The sequence below is a fragment of the Pelmatolapia mariae genome, linkage group LG14 (genome assembly GCF_036321145.2).
Source record: "Pelmatolapia mariae isolate MD_Pm_ZW linkage group LG14, Pm_UMD_F_2, whole genome shotgun sequence".
NCBI lineage: Eukaryota > Metazoa > Chordata > Actinopteri > Cichliformes > Cichlidae > Pelmatolapia > Pelmatolapia mariae.
The window spans coordinates 40,723,399-40,746,144 of record NC_086239.1 but is presented as its reverse complement, the minus strand read 5'-3'; the positions used below and the strand labels follow the sequence as shown (position 1 = coordinate 40,746,144).

The 22,746-nt window shown below is 48.7% G+C and overlaps 1 protein-coding gene across 5 annotated transcripts in view; it reads left to right on the top strand.

Moving 5' to 3' along the window:
* Positions 1 to 645: 645 nt before the first annotated feature.
* Positions 646 to 22,746, top strand: part of LOC134641803 (diacylglycerol kinase delta-like) — a 30,833-nt gene continuing 8,732 nt past the window's right edge. Inside the window, exons 1-27 of one of the 5 annotated variants that reach the window (XM_063494389.1) lie at positions 646 to 823; positions 4,530 to 4,640; positions 4,723 to 4,803; positions 8,567 to 8,671; positions 8,749 to 8,881; positions 9,248 to 9,354; positions 9,435 to 9,560; positions 9,641 to 9,743; positions 12,831 to 12,993; positions 13,088 to 13,196; positions 13,271 to 13,410; positions 13,505 to 13,589; positions 14,132 to 14,226; positions 14,310 to 14,409; positions 18,772 to 19,093; positions 19,725 to 19,883; positions 19,957 to 20,085; positions 20,162 to 20,237; positions 20,340 to 20,450; positions 20,527 to 20,623; positions 20,959 to 21,066; positions 21,286 to 21,399; positions 21,472 to 21,606; positions 21,686 to 21,846; positions 22,119 to 22,230; positions 22,315 to 22,407; positions 22,601 to 22,720. In XM_063494389.1, coding sequence (XP_063350459.1) covers positions 686 to 823; positions 4,530 to 4,640; positions 4,723 to 4,803; positions 8,567 to 8,671; positions 8,749 to 8,881; positions 9,248 to 9,354; positions 9,435 to 9,560; positions 9,641 to 9,743; positions 12,831 to 12,993; positions 13,088 to 13,196; positions 13,271 to 13,410; positions 13,505 to 13,589; positions 14,132 to 14,226; positions 14,310 to 14,409; positions 18,772 to 19,093; positions 19,725 to 19,883; positions 19,957 to 20,085; positions 20,162 to 20,237; positions 20,340 to 20,450; positions 20,527 to 20,623; positions 20,959 to 21,066; positions 21,286 to 21,399; positions 21,472 to 21,606; positions 21,686 to 21,846; positions 22,119 to 22,230; positions 22,315 to 22,407; positions 22,601 to 22,720 — 3,333 coding nt within the window. In that variant the 5' untranslated portion in view covers positions 646 to 685. Of the gene's footprint in view, positions 824 to 884; positions 999 to 4,529; positions 4,641 to 4,704; positions 4,804 to 5,469; positions 5,695 to 5,756; positions 6,262 to 8,566; positions 8,672 to 8,748; positions 8,882 to 9,247; positions 9,355 to 9,434; positions 9,561 to 9,640; positions 9,744 to 12,830; positions 12,994 to 13,087; positions 13,197 to 13,270; positions 13,411 to 13,504; positions 13,590 to 14,131; positions 14,227 to 14,309; positions 14,410 to 18,771; positions 19,094 to 19,724; positions 19,884 to 19,956; positions 20,086 to 20,161; positions 20,238 to 20,339; positions 20,451 to 20,526; positions 20,624 to 20,958; positions 21,067 to 21,285; positions 21,400 to 21,471; positions 21,607 to 21,685; positions 21,847 to 22,118; positions 22,231 to 22,314; positions 22,408 to 22,600; positions 22,721 to 22,746 lie in introns of those variants that run through there. The other 4 variants (XM_063494392.1, XM_063494388.2, XM_063494390.1 and 1 more) reach the window with 4 other exon arrangements.

Below are 22,746 nucleotides of genomic sequence, written 5' to 3'. Positions count from 1 at the left end.
CAACAGCACCGTATGGCTGTTTTCTGTGTTTGAGCCAAAGGGTTGAACTTTGTTTGGTTTGGAAATTCGGCCTAAAAAATAAAATTAAAAAACGACTCCGTTCACCTAAGAGTACACCTGAGTCTCTGCCGTGTGGGAGCGAGCTTCACTAAAATCAAAGGTGTAACCCTCACCTCTCACTTGCCATGAGAGCTTGTGTTCAGGTTAACTAGATTTGAGTTTTGATTGCTGTGTTTAAGTAAAATGACTTCATTGTTATCTGAAGATAACATTGATACGTGTATGCTTTTGCACGAGCCGGAGAAGGAGAACTAATTTTGTCTTTAATGCGTGCATGATGAAACACTGGCACCACGGAGAGTGGACTATGTAAACAAATCTAACTAGTTACCTAAAATCTAGTTAACCTGGTCACCGGTGACTTTCACGAGGCGTCGGGCTGCTTCACAGAGCAACCTTTTCAGGTAAGAGGCGGGGATGCTGTGGGTCACACAGGCCTGTGGGAGCTCAGTGGACCATCAAACCCTCTCCGCTGAGTTCAGGCTGTTTTCACGCCAGCGGATAACTCGTGTTATTGTAATGTCACCGAATGACCACCAGGGGTCGGCTCCGCTGTGCTGCCCGGTCTCTGCCGCTGGGGGGCGCTGCTTCCCCTAGCGGCAGACACCGGGGGTCTGATGGCAGGATGGCGGAGGCAGGGGGACCGGAGTCCGCCGCGGCGCGGTGCCCGGACGAGTCATCGGACAGTGAGCCGGAACAGGAGCCCGGAACTCCGCAGAAACTCATCCGAAAAGTGTCGACGTCCGGCCAGATCCGCAGCAAGGTACGTGTGCTAACATCCGGGGCTCCTGGCGCACAGCCGGCGGTCAGCGGAGGCGCTCATTCAGCGGCGCAGGGCCACACGCAGCCTGAGGGCACAGCGCTGTCCACCGGCTCACCGGCCCGCAGAACTCCCTGTAAAAAACGGACTCTTTAAAAGCCGGTCTCTCTTTCTAGCGGTAAGCAGCCGGTTTATTGTTAGAGTGAGACATGTTCGGACCAGACATCGACCGTCGGATACTCCGGCGCGCAGTGAACATGATGTGTGTCGTTCATAGAGCCGGTTTCAGCGCCGCTCTGACGTCTCTTTCCCGGACAGGCGTCCTCCACTGGCTGCTGCGGGCGGCGCTATCCTTGCCTTTAAAACACAAGTGTGAGCTGTGGGCTGGATGCTGGTGACGCCGAACGGAAGACCGGACGCGTTTGCACCTTAAACCGGTCTACTGTCTTTTTCCCGTGCTCCCTTAGTCCAAAAATTGGTGTCACTTTAAATCTGACGGATTTTAAACGGAGTTCTGAGCCCAGGCTTCAGCGTCCCTGGGAAAACGGTGCTTTTGTGGGGTAAGGGCCACAGCTCTTAGACCATTTCTAAACCACATAACGGGAAACGCTGTAGCCAGACACCGAGTTTCAGGAGATGACCGGGTGTAAACACGGAGTCTGACTGGTCCGGTTTTTTCACCATCTGTGGAGCTTCCGTTAAACCTAATTAGCGCACAAACGGCATAAAGTCAGCGGAGACGCCGGTGAAACGCACGGAAACAACAGAGAAACGTCGCGAGTTCAAACCTGTAACACATACCGGTAACTAGCTCACACCTGATAACGGAAAGATTTGGGCCCGCTGTGAGACATCGGTGTTTCCTACTGCTGGTGGCCTAGAGGCGCGTGCTGCTGCGGGGTGGACAAAGGGGGCTGAGGCGGCGCTACGTTAGCTTTAGCACTGTGACACATAACGGTCCCATCACGGTCGACACGTAACGGCCGGTTTTCCGGTAAAATCAGCGGGATTTTAACTGCGATAGAGAACAGCGGGAACTCAAACCGGCACCGCTGATCAATACGTGACAGATTATACTTTTATTGATTATTGATCGTTTTTCATATTGCTGCCTTCACGGGCAGGCTAAAAACTCGGAAATGTGGACATCGTGTTGTCAGACGATGTTAAAGCAGCTCCATTAGGAAACAATTTAAAAAACAAACAAACAAACCCGGAGTCCTGAAAGCTCACTGTGAGGCGCTTCCTTCGACCTACAGAGCTGACCAAAGACAGGTTCTGGTTTTCAGGGCGGCAGGCATCAGTGATTAGCAGGACACAGGTGAGTGAGGCATGGTTCCTGCTGCAGGGGGGCCTCTGGTGACGTAATCCCACTTACAGAGAGCGCCGTCATTGCGCACCAGATCAAATGTGCCAGGTGTTCCTCTGTGAACATGGCGCTGTCATGGCGAAAGGGTTACCGGGTCAACGCTGTGACCTGCAGATCTTCACTTCATAGAGTCGCACAGCAAGAAGGTCCTGAGTTCAGTTCCACCATCAGGCCGGGGTCTTTCTGTGTGGAGTTTGCATGTTCTTCCCGTGTTTGCGTGGCTTCCCTCCGGGTGCTCCGGCTTCCTCCCACCTTCCAAAGACATGCAGCTTTGTGGGGATAGGTTAATTGATTGGGAGTGAATGTGAGTCTGTCTCTGTGTGTTAGCCCTGACAGACTGGCGACCTGTCCAGGGTGTACCCCGCCTCTTGCCCTATGACAGCTGGGATAGACTCCAGCGCCCCCCGCGACCCTGGAAAGGATAAGTGGAAGCGGATGGATGTTTCTCTGTAATTCCAAACTCAGAGTAAACTATCTGTGTATAAACCAAAGCTGACACTGAGACTTCATCAGAGCTGTGAGCATCACAGCAGGTGTCTTTGTGTCAAAGTAATTGAGGATAAAACAGAAAAACATGAAGCAGATTTTCCTGTTCTGGCTTTTTATAGCAGATAACCTTAAAAATATTCTGCAGTCGATCAAAAACTGAAGCAAACCATGAATCAACATGTGAACCTGATGCTGCTGAAGTGAAGCAGAGTCACAGAGGTTTGATTACAGACACAGCTGAGCAATCATTTGTAAAAGTTTCCATTTGTTCAGTTTGAACAGCAGAAATGAGGCTTTGCTGTCAGAGGCCGACAGCACTGAACACAGCAGCAGACTGCTGCGTAATAAACAGAGAATAATGCAGAAAACAGAGATTTGATGGTAAACTGGTCTCTGAGTGCACTGAGAGAGAGAGAGAGCTGTGCAGGAAGTACAGCAGCCAAAGTCAGAGGGAGTTCATGAGCATGTTTATCAAACGTGAAGCGTAGTTTGATCTTCTTTTGCTGCTGGTTCAGTCAGTTTGGTCAGAGTGACGAAACCTGCAGAATCTGGGAGCTGTCCACTCTCAGCACCCACGGCGTCTGTGGACGATCCACGCTCTGTGGACGATCCACGCTCTGTGTCCACGTTTTTACCTGCTCTCTAGTCGTTTGAGCTGTTTGCTGAAATAGTTTTGTGACCTTTAACCTGAGATTCTGACGTTTCTGATAAAATACATTTATATGTAAAAATCATTCAGGATTTAATGAATCGAACTCAAATCAATTTTTAAACCCAGCCCTGCTTCGAACACGTGAAGGCCTGAAAGCAAACGCAGTCTTTACAATTAGTCTTGTGTACCTTGAAGTGCAGAAATATAATGACCTTTGACCCTTGAAGTGACTTTTTGTTAAAATAAGTTCTTTAAAAAGCCAAAAATGACTGACTCTGAAGCCAACATGAGCAGAGAGCACAAACATGCTGAGGCTGTGTGAGTGCAGTGACAGACTCACAAACTCATGCGCACACTTATGTCTGCAGTTTGTTGCATACAAACACAATGACAGCAGCAGTGCTGCGCGTGTGTGCACAGACCTGAGTGTTTATTTGGTCGCTCGATGAAAGGATTCAGTTAGTGAAGAGAGAGGAAAAAAAAATTTTTTTGTACAATATTTGAAATTTAACAAAACAAACAAAACATCTTCAGTAATATTTGTGACGTTTGTTTGTTTGTTTGTTTGTTTGTTTTGTACTACTTGAACAATAAAGTGTCCTCCAATGAGACGACAGTGCCAGCAGTGGCCCACAGCTCATTTCAGTTTGAGAGCCCTGATCTATGGTCTCTTGTGCTCGGGTAACAAAGGAAGCACTCTATCATTCTGAACTCTGATTGGCTGCAGAGACTCCAGGAAGAACTGCGATGGTTCTGGAGGAGGATCAAACCTCTTCAAACACTGAAAATGAGAGAAAATTAGAATAATGTCAATAATAATTCTGACAGACATACAAGAGGGAGGGGTTTTTTTTACTTTTCAAAATAAAAGCATGGAAACGAGGAGATAAATCACAGGTTTAATGCCTCTGCTCATGCACTGAAGTCTGGAATTTCCTGCGGCCTCTGAAGGCAGCAAATGGGTTCTATTTAGAGTATGGGACAAACATTGAGAGTGAGTCATGTGGGACTCTGACAGGAAGCCGCACTCCACTGTTTCCTGCTGTCCCACGCCTCAGCCACCAGAAACATTCAAACACTTCCAACTTTATTTAAAGCTGTGCAGCGGACAGCCTCCATCTTTACACAAGATTTACACACTTTCAGCTTGAGAAAGCCAGAAGAGGCGTGGTCTGTGCTCACAGGTGTGTGTGTTTCAGACGGTGCTGAAGGAGGGGAACCTGCTGAAACAGACGAGCTCGTTCCAGCGCTGGAAGCGGCGATACTTCAAGCTGAGAGGGAGGACACTGTACTATGCTCAGACCGCCAAGGTGAGCCCTGCCCCGCCGCTCAGTTGCTGGGCTGTGTTCTCAGGATGCACGTGTGACCATGACCTTCTCTGTGTGTCTGCAGTCCATCATCTTTGACGAAGTCGACCTGACGGACGCCAGCGTGGCCGAGTCCAGCACCAAAAACGTCAACAACAGCTTTACCGTGAGTCTTAAACCTGCAGCAGCACGGCCAGGTTCATCCACCGCTGAAAATAGTCCCCACACGGGCCGCTCTTCCTGCTCTGTGTGGTTACACTACAGGAAGTGACCTCAGTATAGATTCCTGTTTAATTCACATTCTGTCTGTCTAATCAGCTGATCAGTAACTGGAGGCAGGCGTGGCTGAGTTACATCTTTCACTCATTGTGTGTGTGTGTGTGTGTGTGTGTGTCTGTCTGTGTGTGCTGCTGGCGTCCATTAAAACCTGATTTTCCTTCAGCAGAAACATATTTACTCTAATTTATTTATTTACATATTTATTTTTTTCTATTTTTAACATTTTTCACAGATTTTTTTCTTATAAATTTTGAAATGTGTTGAATAATCTTCAGTTTTTCTTTTGTTTCTAACTGAATCCGTTTGTGTGTTTCGTGCTGTTGTTGCTTTGATGCTCGGAGCTGTTTGTGCTCATCAGAGTTTCTGTTTTAGTCACACAACGGACTCACACAGGAAGAGAGCGTCTTATTTTGGCGAGTGAAGTCATTTCCTGTAATTGAGGCCTTTGAAGTTTGTTTAAAGAGCCTGTGTGTGTGTGTGTGTGTGTGTGTGTGTGTGTGTGTGTGTGTGTGTGTGTGTGTGTGTGTGTGTGTGTGTGTGGTCGGTATAATAACAGTCTGTGTGCTAAAAATACACAGTCACATGAACACAGCTGACACACACGCTCCTCCTTCTTGCTGGTTGGTTGGGTGGGGGGTCAGCATGATGACAGTAGGCGTGAGTCATAGAAAAGGAAGTGGGCGGGGCCAGTGCAGGGAGAAATAGTCAGAGCGAGGCAGAGACGACAGCAGACCAGAACCAGGATCGGGACTCTGAGCTGGACTTTCATCAGGACGCGGTAAGTCAGCTATTGGTCAGAAGGTCATGATGTCACCGACAGCTGACCGGCTTCACGTTTCCTGACTCACCGCTGTGTCAGATCCTTCACGCTGTTATTGGTGACATGTCTCATCCGGGCCTTCACGTGTGTTTTGCTCTGAGCCTCAGCGACGCTGACCCAAGCGGGCCGGGCGGTCTCCATCAGCGGTCGCCGTTAGTCAGACGGTGGAAGCAGAGTGATGGCGATTAATCGAGCTTTCGTTTTGTCGACAGAGCTCGTTAGTTCTCGTTTTAAATGCTTCCTTCGCCCGTGTGTTCCGATCACACAAAGGAGGATTATTGTGAACTGTGGCTCATGCACAGCCGCTCTGGTGGCTTCAGTGAACTGTGTCGAGGTGTCCGCCGCAGAGCCGCGTTTTAAACTGAGCTCTGGGAAAAGACCCAGTGGGTCACATGACACAGGAATGAAGGAACATGTTTCATTCCCCTGCGTTCGTGCTGCTGTGTGTGGATCTGTGGGCTTCCCGAGGCTTAGCATGAGTCGGCTGCAGCGGCGAGGACAGGAGCAGGAAGGAGGAGACGTCAGGTGATTGTGGACAGCTCAGTGATTGGGTGATGACGATGTGGAGAGAAAGCAGAGGTTCAGGGACGGTGGGGGAGGGGCAAGAAACACTGCTACCTCTGTTTGTGCTCACAGAGGTCCATTGTGTGCGATGGCGTGATGTCACTTCCTGTCTGTGATGCCCGTTTGCCGACAGCGGCTGTGCAGACTGAGCGGCTCCACGCCATCAGCTGTTGTGATTGGTCGGTGAGCCGACGTGGAGCGCCCTCTGCAGGAACGACTTAACGCAAAATTAAAATAAAATACAAAATAACGCTGCGGCTGCTCATCTGTAATCTGCAGGCTTCCCAACGCCAGCCAATCACAAGAAAGTTGTCTTACAGGGGGAGGAGCCCAGAATACTCGTAACAGTTCTAGATGTTCAAAGCCGCAGAGCGTCACAGCTGCAGCCCCACCCGGGCCAGATCACAGAGTGTTTCTGTCTGTGTGGACTCATCTCACAGTGTCAAAGTCCAGTCGGCAGCTGGGGGTCCCGCGCTCCGTGCTCACTCTTCCTGTTCGTCGGGTTAATGTGACCACTGACGGCTGATTCTGGGATTCCTTCTCTCCGTAAGGCACCGCGCTGCGAGCTCTCCTGACCAATCAGGTGTCAGCAGCCCGGGCAAGGAAGTCTGCTCCCAGATATCCCGACGTCCTGCGATGCTCTCCGTGTGACGGCCGAGCCTGTGCTGCAGATTCTGTGGTCGGGTCCTGAAACGAGGCTTTGTTGGGATTAGAGCAGGGCGATATGACCAAAAATATTTATCACGATATACATTTGAAAATTTGCGATAACGATATAATTGACACTAGACAAAATACTTTACAACTCCACAACTTTATTAGTGCAAAAACACATCAATGTATTTTCACTTAAACAAGCAGCTGTTTTTTATGTGCATTAAAGTTATATAAAAATGTAACAGTGCAAATGCAAATTCCTCGCTGACAGTTTAACCAAAAGGCATTTCCAGTGGAAACTGGCCGACATATCCTCAGCATAACCATGTTTAATATCCACACAACTTAAAAAGAGGTTATACACACACAATACGGTAATATTATGTTGAAGCACAGTACATATCACTCCGCGAGGCTCCTGCCTACGATAGCCGTAATGCTGCGACAATCCATCAAGCGGTGCGGCTTCGTAGCTTAGCAAAGTCGTACTGAAACATCTGACAGATTTTTGAGCGCCGTGTAGCACATAAAATCGTTTCGAGGTCAGTAAACACAACCAGAGTTCATACATAAGGCGCACGGGATTATAAGGGGCACTGTCGATTTTCAGAAAAATCAAAGGATTGATTTTAAGTGTACCGTATTTTCCAAAAAACACGGTAATAACGACGGCCCGCTAGCACGCTCTACCAAAAATAGTGCTTTGTTGTGTATCTGACGGACGAAAGCTAAACCAGTTCCACACCACTGAAGCTGCAGCATTTTTACAAACCAGTTCTGGTTCATCTGTTTCATTCAACGATCCGCTCTCGCCCTTCTCGTTCTCCGCCATGCTTTTTCCGCCATGTGCGTATGAAAACAAAGGCACTGCGTATTTTACCCATATTCTATCGCGATATTTCATTTTCCTATCGCTGCCCAAAATTACACCGGTATTACCGTGAACGGTATGATATAGCCCAGCCCTAGTTGGGATGTGACTGAGCTCTCACACGGAATCCTGATCATTCCCAGAGTGTTCAGACTGAGCCTCGTGTGCTTTTATTCCCAGACACGCAGAGTCTGGGAATAAAAGTTAAGGAAACTGCAACAGCAGGAGCAAAACTGATCCAGAAGAAGTCAGAATTTAGCCGCTCATCAGACCCTGCAGCAGTCTGAGCGTGTTTCCCAGCATGCACCACACCTGAGACACAACCTGAGGAGGAGCAGAGTTACAGAGGCACCAGGAAAGTGTGTGTGTGTGTGTGTGTGTGTGTGTGTGTGTGTGTGTGTGTGTGAGAGAGAGAGAGCACTGGATACCTGATAAGGGTTTCTTGGTTGGGTCTATTTCTGTCATTGTGGAAACAGAAGCTTCATTGTAGAGTAGCTGATCAGGAAGTCACACACACACACACACACACACACAGACACACACACAGTCACACACACAGACACAGTCTCTCTAACACACACACACACACACAGAGTTATGAGGGCAGCAGCTCTTCAAGCTTCCAGCTGTCCTCATGATTTGACATCTTGTTATTTAAAGTTTGAAGTGTGACATCCGAAACTCCTACATCTGGCTGTGGACTGTGAATGCACCGTGACGTGTGTACCTGTGTTTCAGGTGATCACGCCCTGTCGGCGCCTCATCCTTTGTGCAGACAACAGGAAGGAAATGGAGGAGTGGATGACAGCGCTGCGCAGCATCCAGAACAGACAGAATTATGAGGTCAGTCCCGTCCCCACCATCCCAGTATACAGAGACTGGTCTCTGTACAGCCTGCTCACTGTGTGTGTGTGTCCCAGTCCACCCAGTACAGCATGGACCACTTCAGTGGGATGCACAACTGGTACGCCTGCTCCCACGCCAGACCCACGTACTGCAACGTGTGCAGGGAGGCTCTGTCAGGGGTCACGTCACACGGCCTCTCCTGTGAAGGTACACAAGTACACACACACACACACACACACACGGTGAAGAGCAAAGAGCTGTTACTGTGGCAGTGAGGAGTGCTGTTTGTGAGCAGCAGCGTGTTCCTGATCAACAAACTTGGAGTTGAGTGTGCTCCACCCGTCTCCACCTGTGTACACGTGCAGTTGCAGTAAGGGCTGAAGTCAGCATGCAGGCGGACTGCATCCTCCAGATAAAAGCTTTGTTACAGGCCAATAAAGGCTGAATGCTCTCAGCACACAGCTCCAGCTCAGGGGCTGTGCTCTGCAGTTTGTAGATGAGCTGCAGGATCATTTGACCTGTGTGTGTGTGTGTGTGTGTGTGTGTGTGTGTGTGTGTGTGTGTGTGTTTTAGTGTGTAAATTTAAGGCTCATAAACGGTGTGCAGTCAGAGCCACCAACAACTGTAAGTGGACAACGCTGGCTTCTATCGGGAAGGACATCATTGAGGACGAGGACGGGGTGAGACACACGGCACAGATGTCCTGTCTTCATGTCTATTCTGAGTCGGGGAACGCCTCACCTCTGACCTCTGTGCTCAGGTGTCGATGCCTCATCAGTGGTTGGAGGGAAACCTGCCGGTGTCGGCCAAGTGCACTGTGTGTGATAAAACATGTGGCAGTGTGCTGCGGCTGCAGGACTGGAGGTGTCTGTGGTGTAAAGCAATGGTGAGACACACACACACACACACACACACACACATACACGTCAGATGTCAGATGTGTGAACAGGTGAGCTGTCTCCACAGGTGCACTCCAGCTGTAAGGAGCAGCTGTCCTCCAAGTGTCCCCTTGGTCAGTGCAAAGTGTCCGTCATCCCTCCGACGGCGCTCAACAGCATCGACTCAGACGGTGAGTGTGCTTCTGTCAGTCTGAGCCCCACGCTGCCCCCCGCAGGGCAAACACACTCACTGCAGATCTGCTCACACAGCCGTCATCCCCACCATCATCATTATAATCACTAACATTACCACCATCACCATCCCAGCCTCATGCTGACGGGACCCTGTAGGTCACAACACACACAGTGAACCCTCTGCATTGGCTGCACTGCAACGTGATCGCACAGTCAGTGTTCTCCTGAACAATGGGTACGGCCACTCGGACAGTACCGCCACATCTCCGTCTCTGTACCTGTACGTCTGTGCTGGAGCTTCATTAAAATGGCGGTAAAAACGGACACATCAGAGAACTAAACACAGCTGTATTCATCCCACAAGAAAGAACATCTCGAAACTGCGATTAAAGATGAAGTCAGCTAACAATAAAGATGAGAGTGAGCTCAGTAAACAGGAATGCAGCCGGCAGGTTCATCCACACCATGAACGTGTCTCCTCACAGAGAAACGTTGAGCTGTGTGCTAGGGCTGGGCCATATTATACCGTTCACGGTAATACCGGTACAATGTTAGGCAAAGATAAGAAAATGAAATATGGCGATAGAATATGGGTAAAACGCGCATGCGCAGTGCCTTTGTTTTCATACGCACATCGCCGATCGTTGAGTGAAACGATGAACCATGCTGGGCAGACACTGTGCGATTTTTTTCAGTCGCGCGATTCAGCTCCTGCTCAAACTGCACGATTGACTCGCAGGGTTATAAGTTGGTAGGTCACGATGCAGGGTCTCACACTATACCGCCTGATGCTCTGATGCGACCTGAGTGCTCACACTGTGCCTCCATAAAATGAAGATTATAACAGAAAATCTGTCGTTCGCTCTCCCTCTGTGTCTTTCACTCACACAGACACGCACACCACCACCATCAACTTTGCTAAATTGCTAATGAAAAACATTGATCAGGCAGCTGTGATTGAGCAACAATGTAAATCCAACTATTTTCACGGTTGTTGTGGTCGTGATAATTTTGTGAGGCCACAACGAAAAGGCTCGGATGAGCTTTCCAAAGTTCTACAAGTTCTCCATCGCTTGTGTCCAGATAACACGCTGCACAGCCGTGCTGCTCCGTCTTTTTCACCGACGTGCGCGTGAGCAGTGTGAGCGGCTGCGGTGACACCCTCACGACGGTCGGGAGGATTTCAAACAGGTTTGAAATCCTCACGACCAAGCGATTGATGATCGGGAGCTGGTCGTGAGGTGTTAATCGCTTCTCGTTACCCCACGTATACTACACGATGCACGACGCACGATGAAGGCCAAAATCGGGCCGATCACCAAAACGGTCGCACGACTCAAAAATCGGCTCAAAATGGGCCAAAAATCGCACAGTGTATGCCCAGCTTTAGGTGTACTGTCGTCTGAGACTTGCTCCACAGTGTCGGTGTTTGTTTCACTGTTGGCCATGCTTCTTGTTGTGGTCATCTGTTGTCTTCCGGTATTTTCTCCATAAGCGACCTTTCCTCGACCAATGAGATAAGCGGTAATCTGAATGGTCATACTCGAATTGTCATAAGTGTGCTGTCAGCTCATTGGTCACAGAGCAGGAGAGGGGCTGGGAATTATGTTTTCAAACACAGCGTTAATTCCATTAACATTTATAGACTACTTTTGATTCTCACTGTATTACGGGACAAAGTGCGTCCCTTGTTAGCTCAATACGGACGTGTACTTTTGTTTCTAAATACAGGACGATTCGGTTTTTTAAGGGACGGTTGGCAACCCTAACGGAGTTAGAAGTTAGCAGGAAGCTAGCAGAAGTTAGCTCGCTAGTTTCGCTAGTTACCTAAACATGATATAGCATGTTCTGACTGAGAGATTTCTGAAAAAAATCAAACGTACAGCTCTGCTATCACTTCAACATAAATGAAGACAGAAAACTAAACAGCAGTGACGTTTGTAGAGTTACTGAAGTTGGGCTAGCTGGTATATAATGATGTGCTACATGATCGCTAGCGACACAGCTATGTTAGCATAAACACAGTGAAGCTGGAGGATGAACACTAACACTTTTCCACTGGATAAAAGTTAACGTGAGGGTTCCTGATGGTTAGGGACAAATGCAATCGCATGGCAGGATGCTGTAAACGGACCAAACTTCAGTCAGGAGAACAACTGAGATAATCCATCCACAATACGAGGTTAGTCATTAATATACTGCAACAACATGGGAATAGAGCAGCTGTGATAGAATACAGCATTAATGAATCAATGGTACAGAAGTGGAGGAAGCAAGAAGAATGAGTTGAATAAAGTTTGATTTATCTGACTGCTTTGTTTCGCTTAATGTGCCTTATAATCCCGTGCACCTTATGGTCCGAAAAATACGTGTTTGATTTTTTATTTGGCACACTGCAGTTTAATGTTGCAAAGCACCTCTTTTTAACTTCAGTGGATATTATACATGGTTATGCTCAGGATATGTCAGCCCATTTCTACTGGAAATGCCTTTTGGTTAAACTTTCAGCAAGGAATTTGCATTTGCACTGTTAAATTTTTATATGGCTTTAATGCACATAAAAAACAGCTGCTGGTTTAAGTGAAAATAAATGGATGGTGTTTTGATGGGGGGTTTTTTGCGCTAGTAAAGTTGTGGAGTTGTATTTTGTCTCGCATCAATTATATCGTCAGTTATATCGTTATCGCAAATTTTCAAATATATATCGTGATAAATATTTTTGGCCATATCGCCCTGCTCTACTGTGTGCCATAAACTTTGAAGACGTCAGAATGCCGACTCTTCCCCCACAAAGACGACCTTTGACACCAATACAAACCAATAAAGTTGTGGTCTGACGACCGTTTAAAAAGCTCACCACCCTCACTGGTCTCTGCAGCAGACCCAGTCATTTTGTTCCTCAGGGTGGGCTCTCGGGGTAAAGCGGCTGTTACAGAGGTTTTAATGTGTGATGGTGTGTCAGCAGCATCAGAGCCAGCACCGCCCACGTCTGTCTGCAGGAGGTCGACACAAACCAGCGCCCCACTAACCCACAGCAGACCAACAGCTGGTGTGTGTGTGTGTGTGTGTGTTTGTGTGTGCAGGTTTCTGGAAAGCGTCGTGTCCTCCGTCCTGCACCAGTCCTCTGTTGGTCTTCGTTAACTCTAAAAGTGGAGACAATCAGGGCGTGAAGTTCCTGCGGCGCTTCAAGCAGCTGCTGAACCCGGCGCAGGTGTTTGACCTGATGAATGGAGGGCCTCACCTGGGGTGACACGCACACAGACGCACACAGACCAAAACACAGTAACACACAGTATGTTTGACATGAAAGTTCACACCTCTGTGTGTGTGTGTGTGGCAGTCTGCGGCTGTTCCAGAAGTTCGATACCTTCAGGATCCTGGTGTGTGGAGGAGATGGCAGCGTTGGCTGGGTGCTGTCTGAGATCGATATGCTCACGCTGCACAAACAGGTACGAGCTCGCGGGTTAACTCGTGCTCTGCCTCCCGCCGTGCTCGCCGCTGACCGTGTGTCTCTGTGTTTCAGTGTCAGCTCGGCGTTCTTCCTCTGGGGACCGGGAATGACCTTGCCCGGGTTCTGGGCTGGGGTTCGGCCTGCGACGACGACACCCAGCTCCCTCAAATTCTGGAGAAACTGGAGAGAGCCAGCACCAAGATGCTTGACAGGTGACCAGTTATCTGATGTCACACGAGGGTGGGGACGGCCTACGGGTCCGGCTGTAGCTCAGGTAAACCGCGCCTTTCTCTCTTCCTGTTGCAGGTGGAGCATCATGGTCTATGAGACTAAGTTTCCACGGCAACACTCTGCATCCACTGTCACCGAGGACTGCAGCGATGACTCTGAGGTGAGACCTCAGCACTGCTCTGATGAAGAATGTAGTTAATCTCATTGTCCTCTGCATTGGTCGTGTGTGGGTTTTGGGTGTCTGTGATTCTTTCCTCTGGTGGAACAAACCAAGGCTGCTCATTTACAAAGAGTATAAAAGTATTCAGAGGCTTAGCATGCTTGGACAAGGCTTTATCAGCAAACTGCCTTTTTCTGGTTTGTGCAGGACCAGCTTTGGCAGGTTTTAATATTAGTTAATCAGATCATCATCAATAAGACAATAGTCAATAACCAGGGCAGCAGTGATGACAGTGCTGATCCCTGACTTTAATACTGATCAGTATTAAAGTCAGGGATCAATGTTACCTAGCAACCTAATGAGTAAGTGGATATGTTTGCGTGATTGTGGCTGAGCTTGTGCTGAATGTGAGCAAACAGAGGGGCCGATCTGACGCTGACAGAAGTCACCGTGATTTTATTTTGAAAGTGTCGTGCTGCTGAATCAGATCAGTAACAACGAACAGACTCCTCTGACTCGAGTGTTTCCATCCTCTAATCCAGGTCCAGCACATTCTCACGTATGAGGACTCAGTGGCTGCTCACCTGTCCAAGATCCTGACCTCTGACCAGCACTCGGTGGTTATCTCCTCGGCCAAGTACGCCCACCCACCTGCGCAGCCATCTGTGTCGTGTCCCGGGTGTAATTGAGTAATGGTGGTGTTTGTGTGGTTCATTGCAGAGTTCTTTGTGAGACAGTGAAGGACTTTGTGGCCCGGGTTGGTAAAGCTTACGAGAAGAACACGGAGAGTTCGGAGGAGTCAGAGGCCATGGCCAAGAAGGTACCACAACTGAAAAGGCACAAGTCTGTGTTTGACGACTCGTGTCTGTGTTTGACGACTCGTGTCTGTGTTTGACGACTCGTGTCTGTGTTTGACGACTCGTGTCTGTTTTTGATGATTCCTGTCTGTTTGATGACTCGTGTTTGATGACTCGTGTCTGTGTTTGATGACTCGTGTCTGTGTTTGATGACTCCTATCTGTGTTTGATGACTCGTGTTTGATGACTCATGTCTGTGTTTGATGAATCGTATCTGTGTTTGATGACTCCTGTCTGTGTGTTGTTTTTTTTTTGTTTGTTTTTTTTTTTTGTTTTTTTTTTTAACCTGTCCCGTTTGGTTCTTTTGCCATCAGAATTATTGTCTAAAGGCGAAGAAAGATGCCCAACGGATTTACTTTACCAAATGGACCATCCCAGCCTTGCCGTAATGGTCCATTTGATTCAACTTTTTATTGTTTATTTTATTTTCACTTGCTGAATACGGGACAGACTTGACTGGAGGAGAGAATGTGGAGAAAGAAAGAGGGAAAGAAAAAAAACCTGGGAAGAGGGACGGGGAAAAAGGGCAAAAAACAAAAACCAACAGAATAAGCAGACAAAAAATACATATATCGATCACCTGGATCACCTGTTGAGAAAGAAAAAAGAAAGCAAGCAGAAGAAAACGAGAGTAATAAACAAGATCACAATGATATATGAGAATATGACAGTAAATACTAAATATTAAACATTATTGTGCAGCACGTGAGATCGACAGCGCACAGTGTGCTTTGAGGTAGGAGCCAAAAAGGGTGTAATTTGTGTGTGTGATCACCCGTGTGTACACCTGTGAGCATGAACGCGCTTGTTTTTAAAAGGTTCCTTCATGTAATGATCTGCTAGAGGGTGTGGGGGGCCACTGCCCCGACCTCCAGGGCATGAAGCAGGTATGGAGGAGATCAAGACTCCAGACATCCAGAGGCCCCCAGAACACAAGAGACCAAGGAAGACCAACAGAGGGGCAGCCGCGCCACTATCCCAGAAAGAGCTGAGGAGAGTCCCAGATGAGGGGTCACTCAGCAGCCGCGGAGCAGAAGCCAGGGGGGGTTGCAGTGACGTGCCCGTGAGCTCCGCCGGCAGCCAGCTGTGCCTGAGTGGCCGAGCCCCGGGCCGTGAGGCCGAGGGCACCCCATCCCCAAAGTGGCCCGAGCGAGCCCCAGGCTCCAGGCCCCAATAAGCAGCCGCCAAGGAGTGAGCCGGTGGGTACCTGGGCGCCCACCCCCGGAGACAGAGAACCACCTACGCACCGATGTCTGAGGGCGTCCGCCACCGGCAGAGGAAGTGGTGGGGGGAGATGGGCCTCCAAACCTTGGAGGGCCTGAGATGTCCTCAGAGAGGTGGCGTCTGATACCCAACCTGACATATAGACACAGACAAACAGGCACACACAGATACAAACATCTATTCCCACCCTCATGCTCTCATATACAATTGCTCAACACTCACCCAACGTGGAGACAGACATAAAGAGACGCTGTACACACAATCACACTCCCCAAGCGTACTCTAAGAACCAGGTCTAGGTACCCTTGCCCCTGGAGGGGGAAACTGCACCCAGACTCAGGTGGTGTGCACCCAGACTGTCTGTGTTTGATGACTCATGTCTCTGTTTGATGACTCATGTTTGACGACTCGTGTCTGTGTTTGATAGACTCGTGTCTGCGTTTGACAACTCGTGCCTGTGTTTGACAACTCGTGTCTGTGTTTGACGACTCGTGTCTGTGACGACTCGTGTTTGACGACTCGTGTCTGTGTTTGATGACTCGTGTTTGATGAATCGTGTCTGTGTTTGACGACTCGTGTTTGACGACTCGTGTCTGTGTTTGACAACTCGTGTTTGACGACTCGTGTCTGTGTTTGACGACTTGTCTGTTTTTGATGATTCCTGTCTGTGTTTGATGACTCGTGTTTGATGACTCGTGTCTGTGTTTGATGACTCGTGTCTGCATTTGACGACTCGTATCTGTTTTTGATGATTCCTGTCTGTGTTTGATGATTCCTGTCTGTGTTTGACGACTCGTGTCTGTGTTTGACGACTCGTGTCTGTGTTTGACGACTCGTGTTTGACGACTCGTGTTTGACGACTCGTGTCTGCGTTTGACGACTCGTGTCTGCGTTTGACGACTCGTGTCTGCGTTTGACGACTCGTGTCTGCGTTTGATGACTCGTGTCTGCGTTTGACGACTCGTATCTGTTTTTGATGATTCCTGTCTGTGTTTGACGACTCGTGTCTGTGTTTGACGACTCGTGTCTGTGTTTGACGACTCGTGTCTGTGTTTGACGACTCGTGTTTGACGACTCGTGTCTGTGTTTGATGAATCGTGTTTGATGACTCGTGTCCAATGTTCCCTCTAATTTTTTATGTGTCTGAGCGAACACACAAACTCCCTGAGTGATCCCTTGCACCACTGTGAGCGACATCAGACGTGTGCACTGTGATCACGCCAGCATCCAATCCATCCAAGTTAAATAGTTAATTAAAATCAAATCAAATTACAGCATTTACATTTATGTTAGACTACCTTTAATTAACTGCTTTAGCCCATTTACAATGAAAATGTAAAAAAAATCTAGTCATTGACCTGTGTAGTATGTTAAGACTATTGGAAGTAAAAATAACTTTAACTCCAATTTCGAAAACACAACTTTCTTTCTTTTCTTTTTTTTTTATAAAGCTCTGACTTGTATTATGAGTGTGAGTCTGTGGTCTGGGAGAGAGTCCTGTAACTCTCTGTCTGCAAAATATAGTATATAATGACCAATGCTGGGCAATTAATTATATAGTTACTTCTTCAAAAAAGTAACTGAGTTATGCAAACAACAAAGTTTTTTGCAGCTATTTTTTTAAATGCAGCCAATGCATTTTTAAATAAACATTTCAAACTATTTACAGAACAATCAGCTGTTCTGCATCAAATCTGATGCCACACAAATTATTTGTGCCACTCCAAAAAATAATTTGTGTCCACTATGAGATAAAGGAGAACAACAGCCTGATACCTGCAGGCCTGACAACAGGAGATGTATCACTGCTGTAACACCTGTAACATTCAGCAGTCGCCTCATTGTTCTGACACACACAACAAAACTATTGACTACACTACACACTAACTACACACTAACTACACACTAACTACACAAGATTTGCGCTAAACGTCTCAAATCTCTCACATCTCAAAACACGCTGTCACTCCTAAAACTTCCTCCCGTTTCTTAACAACTAGATGCCACGTTGCCATATCATTTTTTGATTGGTCGACATGGTACTTTTTTGGACGAATAGGAAAGAGGAGGCGGGGGGTTTTGTTTTTGCTGACAGGCGGAGAGTGCTTTCGAGCCTTTTTTCTTATAAAACGCCGTTTTTACCGTTTCTTCCCGCAGTAAATATAAACAACGACAGTATTCAGGAAGAAAACCAAACATTGCATTTTTTTATATCACAACTCTGGTTTTACGTGGCCGATCAACACAATTTAAAAACTGGTATAAAGTCCACACTTTCTCCGTCAGTTGTTCCGTCTGTCCTGCTCACATCTCCAATGGTTGTACACGTTGTCATTAACGTGGCTTCACTCCACATCAGCCACGCCGCTTTGCTAGCTAAAACACCGGTGTCCGCACATAAGGACGCTGTCATAGCCTGTCAACCACGTTGATTAGCTGCGTATATACGACTGTGAATCGCATTATTGGCTGGACTATGGGATAAGGTGGCATCGTTCTAATCCCATACAGGAGCAGCCAGTCACTTACTGACTAACACTGCAAAACAGAATTGTTAACGTATTTATTTTAATTTCAATTCAGGTACTGTCAGGTTTGTTTGTTTTTTGTGCGCAACGCAGATTTTCTGTGCGCAGAGACCCTGCCAGCAGTGCGCAATTGCGCACGTGCGCAGCTTAGAGGGAACATTGCTCGTGTCTGTGTTTGATGAATCGTGTCTGTGTTTGACGAATCGTGTCTGTGTTTGACGACTCATGTTTGATGACTCGTGTCTGTGTTTGATGAATCGTGTCTGTGTTTGACGACACGTGTTTGATGACTCATGTCTGTGTTTGACAACTCATGTTTGATGACTCGTGTCTGTGTTTGATGAATCGTGTCTGTGTTTGACAACTCATGTTTGACGAATCGTGTCTGTGTTTGACGACTCGTGTCTGTGTTTGACGACTCATGTTTGATGACTCGTGTCTGTGTTTGATGAATCGTGTCTGTGTTTGACGACTCGTGTTTGATGACTCATGTCTGTGTTTGACGACTCGTGTTTGATGACTCATGTCTGTGTTTGACAACTCATGTTTGATGACTCGTGTTTTCTGTCTCAGTGCGGTGTGCTGAAGGAGAAGTTGGACTCGTTGCTGAAGACTCTGAATGAGGAGTCTCAGGCGTCCTCCGTGCTCCCTCCAGCTCCTCCTCCAACCATCGCTGAGGAGCAGGAGGAGGGGGAGGGACTTGTGCTGCCTCCTCTTCATCTTCCTCCTCCTCCTCACTTTCTGCCCAGTTCCACCTGCTCTTCACGCCCCACCCCTTCCACCTCCTCCTCCTCTGTGGTAGCAGCTACCATTTTTAAACCTCGAGAGCAGCTGATGCTGAGAGCCAACAGTCTGAAGAAGGCCATCCGGCAGATCATCGAGCACACGGAGAAAGGTGAGTCCGTCATGGTCAGGACTCACCTGAACAGGTGTGGTGGTTTCACAGAGGAGCTGTTCAGATACAGCTCAGTGAAGTCAAATCTCTATGAGGCTGTGGATACTCAGCTACAGTCAGTACAGCTGCCCCTTAGCAGGCTTCCACAGGCTGGCCTATCAGAGGAAAGCAGGTGTTTGGGGAGGAGGGCTTTACAGAGACGAGTGGTAACAGGTTTATTTTAGACGATGGATCGGGGGGCTGTATGAGATGCAATTAAAGGGAAAATGAGATTTTCTGTCCTTCTGAAAAATTCGGGTAAATGCTCATCAGTTCCTCCCACATGTTGAAGCTGGGCTGAGTTACAGAAATGACAAGCACACTGATCCAGGATCAGATCTCAATGTCTGCTGCTGCAGAACAGCTCGGCCTCAGGTTTGTTGTTAGATTCTGTCCACAGACAGACCGCAGCTGCGGGACACACTATCTGTGATGGTTAACCATGCTGGTTCAGATTCAGGAAACCAGGCCAGGAAGCTTGATGAGCTCGGTCACTTTAGAAATCAGTAAATGAGCAGCTCTGATATTTTTATCAGTGTAATGTAAGGAGAACGTGGTGCGAACGAGCTGAGCTGCTTCTGTGTGTTTGCAGCGGTGGACGAGCAGAACGCTCAGACTCAGCAGCAGGTCTTCTCTCTGAGCCGGGCCGAGGAGGAGGGGCTGGTGGAGGAGGACGAAGAGGAGGACACCGAGGAGGACAAGACGTCCCTGCACTCGTCCTACAGCTCCAAGCATCGTGGCGCTTACAGAGGTCAGAAACATCCAAAGCGTGCTTTCCCCACGGGACGGCCGCCGCACGCTCACGCTTTGTTTTCTGTCTTCAGTCAGTAAGACGCCCTGTGAGAAGCTCATCAGCAAAGGCGGACTACCACTGGGCAGCTCCGCATCACTTCCTGTCCAGACAGGAAGCCGGGACAACATGCCTATGCTCAACACAAAGATCCTGTATCCAGGTAACAGGCCGGCAGGTCTGACTCCTTGAAGTGTGTGTTTATGATGCCAGTAGTGATGCCTGTGTGTGTGTTGCAGGCTCGCTGTCCAGCAGCTCCGTCATCAGCCGATTGTTGGTCAACGCCGACCCGTTCAGCTGCGACCCTGACAACATGTGAGGCTCCGTGACTGCATCATAAGGTCCTCGCCGCGTCCACACGTGCTCTCATTAACCCTGCTGTGTGTGTGTGTGTGTGTGTGTGTGTGTGTATGTCAGGGATTGCTACACTGAGAAGTGTGTCATGAACAACTACTTTGGCATCGGACTAGACGCCAAAATCTCTCTGGACTTCAACAACAAGCGAGACGAACATCCAGAGAAGTGCAGGTAGGAGCGAGCACGGTGACGGCGGCGTGGCGAGCTCAGAGAGCGCTAACTGACTCAAATGTGCCCTGATCTGCAGGAGTCGCACCAAGAACATGATGTGGTATGGAGTCCTAGGAACCAAGGAGCTGCTGCACAGAACCTACAAGAACCTCGAGCAGAGAGTCCTTCTGGAGGTGAGAGCAGAACCAGGAAATCCCTCACGCTCTACTGCCTCCTCAGTAAACTCACACTGACCTTCATGACATCATGAATGTCTTCAAGGTCTTTGAGGCAGAGTTCGGTTTTCTTCACAGTATTTTTTATAAATGGACGTAGTCCAAACAACCTGCAGCCGACTGGGAGGGGCACGACGGGGAAAACGGCAACTTCCTGCTTCCTCTTAGGTCCTGAGAGCAGAGACACACCTGCTCTGTGAACCACCTGACCTGTCACTCCACTTCTTACCGTGTTCCTGTAGTGAATAAAGACATTAGCTGGTAACACGCGTGACACTGTGTGTGTGTTTCAGTGTGATGGTCGGCCAATCCCTCTGCCCAGTCTGCAGGGCATCGCTGTGCTGAACATCCCGAGCTACGCAGGTGGGACCAACTTCTGGGGAGGAACCAAAGAGGACGATGTAAGACCTCCACCTCCTCCACCTGTCTGTCTGTACTTGTGTGAACATGTTGATGCTGAAATGAAGTAATACATTACTGTCGTACTGAACGTCTCATGTGAAGGTCGGCGTTTGCGTAGCTGCGGTCGTTGTGAGCGCCCCCTGTGGAACAGGAAGTTCTCTGGTGGTTATTAGTAGTTGAGCGGTGCTGTCATGACTCGGCCTGTGTGTTTCTGTCAGACCTTCACAGCTCCGTCCTTCGATGATAAGATCCTGGAGGTGGTGGCCGTTTTTGGCAGCATGCAGATGGCCGTGTCCCGAGTCATCAACTTGCAGCACCACCGCATCGCTCAGGTACCCACCCACCTACCTACCTGTCCAATCCACCCGCCTATCTGTCTGTAACTGTCACTCCCTCCCTCTCAGTGTCGGACTGTGAAGATCACAATCCTGGGCGACGAGGGTGTCCCAGTTCAGGTGGACGGGGAAGCGTGGATCCAGCCTCCGGGGTACATAAAGATCATCCATAAGAACCGGACCCAGACCCTGACCCGAGACCGAGTAAGTGCAGCAGCTCTGGGTTGTTCTGGGAGTCTCGATCCGGCCCGGCGCAGGTTTTCAGCTCGTGTCTGTGTTTCAGGCATTTGAGAGCACCCTGAAGTCCTGGGAGGACAAACAGAAGTGCGAGTTTCTCCGGGCGCCGCCTCAGCCGCCGCTGTCCTCCCAGCCTGAGATCGTCTCCGAGGAAGAGGCGACACTCATAAGCGAGTTCGGTCAGGCAGCTGGAGTGCTCATCCACAGGTGAGACCCACCCAGTGTTCCCCACTGCTCCCTGAATAAATGTTTTTACTTTTGATAACATAGTCCATGTAGTGAAACGACGTGGCGGTGTCACAGTGGTTAGAACCGTCGCCTCACAGCAGGAACTGGTTTGGATCCTTTGGTAGGACCTGTCGTGCTACCGCAGCTCAGTAAACAGATGGATTTGGTCTGATTCTGTGGAAGAACAAAGACCTTAGGGTCGACCTCGCTGTTCCTGTTGTGAGTACCTGAATGTGTTTGTGGCGTTTCAGCATCCGTGAGGTCGCTCAGTCTCACCACAGCATGGAACAGGAACTTGCTCACGCTGTCAACGCCAGCTCAAAGGCCATGGACGTAGTCTACGCCGACTCCAAGAGCTCCAGGGTACGACAGCTGCTCTTACCTTTTCTATCGTTCACGTAAATTCTTGAGCCTTCAGCTGTGTAAAGTATCAGTGTTTGTCTGCAGGCTCTGAGCTGCAGCGTGGTCATTCAGATGGTCAGCAACGTCAAAGCTTTGGTCAGTGAGACTGAACTTCTCCTGTCTGGAAAGATGTCCATGGTAACTGCTTTGGTCCTTCACTTTGTCCCAGAATGTTAGAAACCTTAGGCTTTATCTTTGTCTGTTACACAATGCAGGTTGACAGATTCCTGCCATGTTTTACTCTGATTGTTCATGGGTAACCACACCAAAACAACAAAAAAAAGCCTGGTCCTCGTGGTCCAGTCCTAACATTGTGTGTCTGTCTGTGCAGCAGCTGGATCCTCCTCAGCAGGAACAACTGAATGCAGCTCTGAGTTCTGTGGCTCAGCAGCTCCCCCGCCTGGCTGATGTTCCCTGGTTGTGTCCAGTCATCGACCCATCAGACCACGAGGTCATTACTTTACTTTATTGATTTAT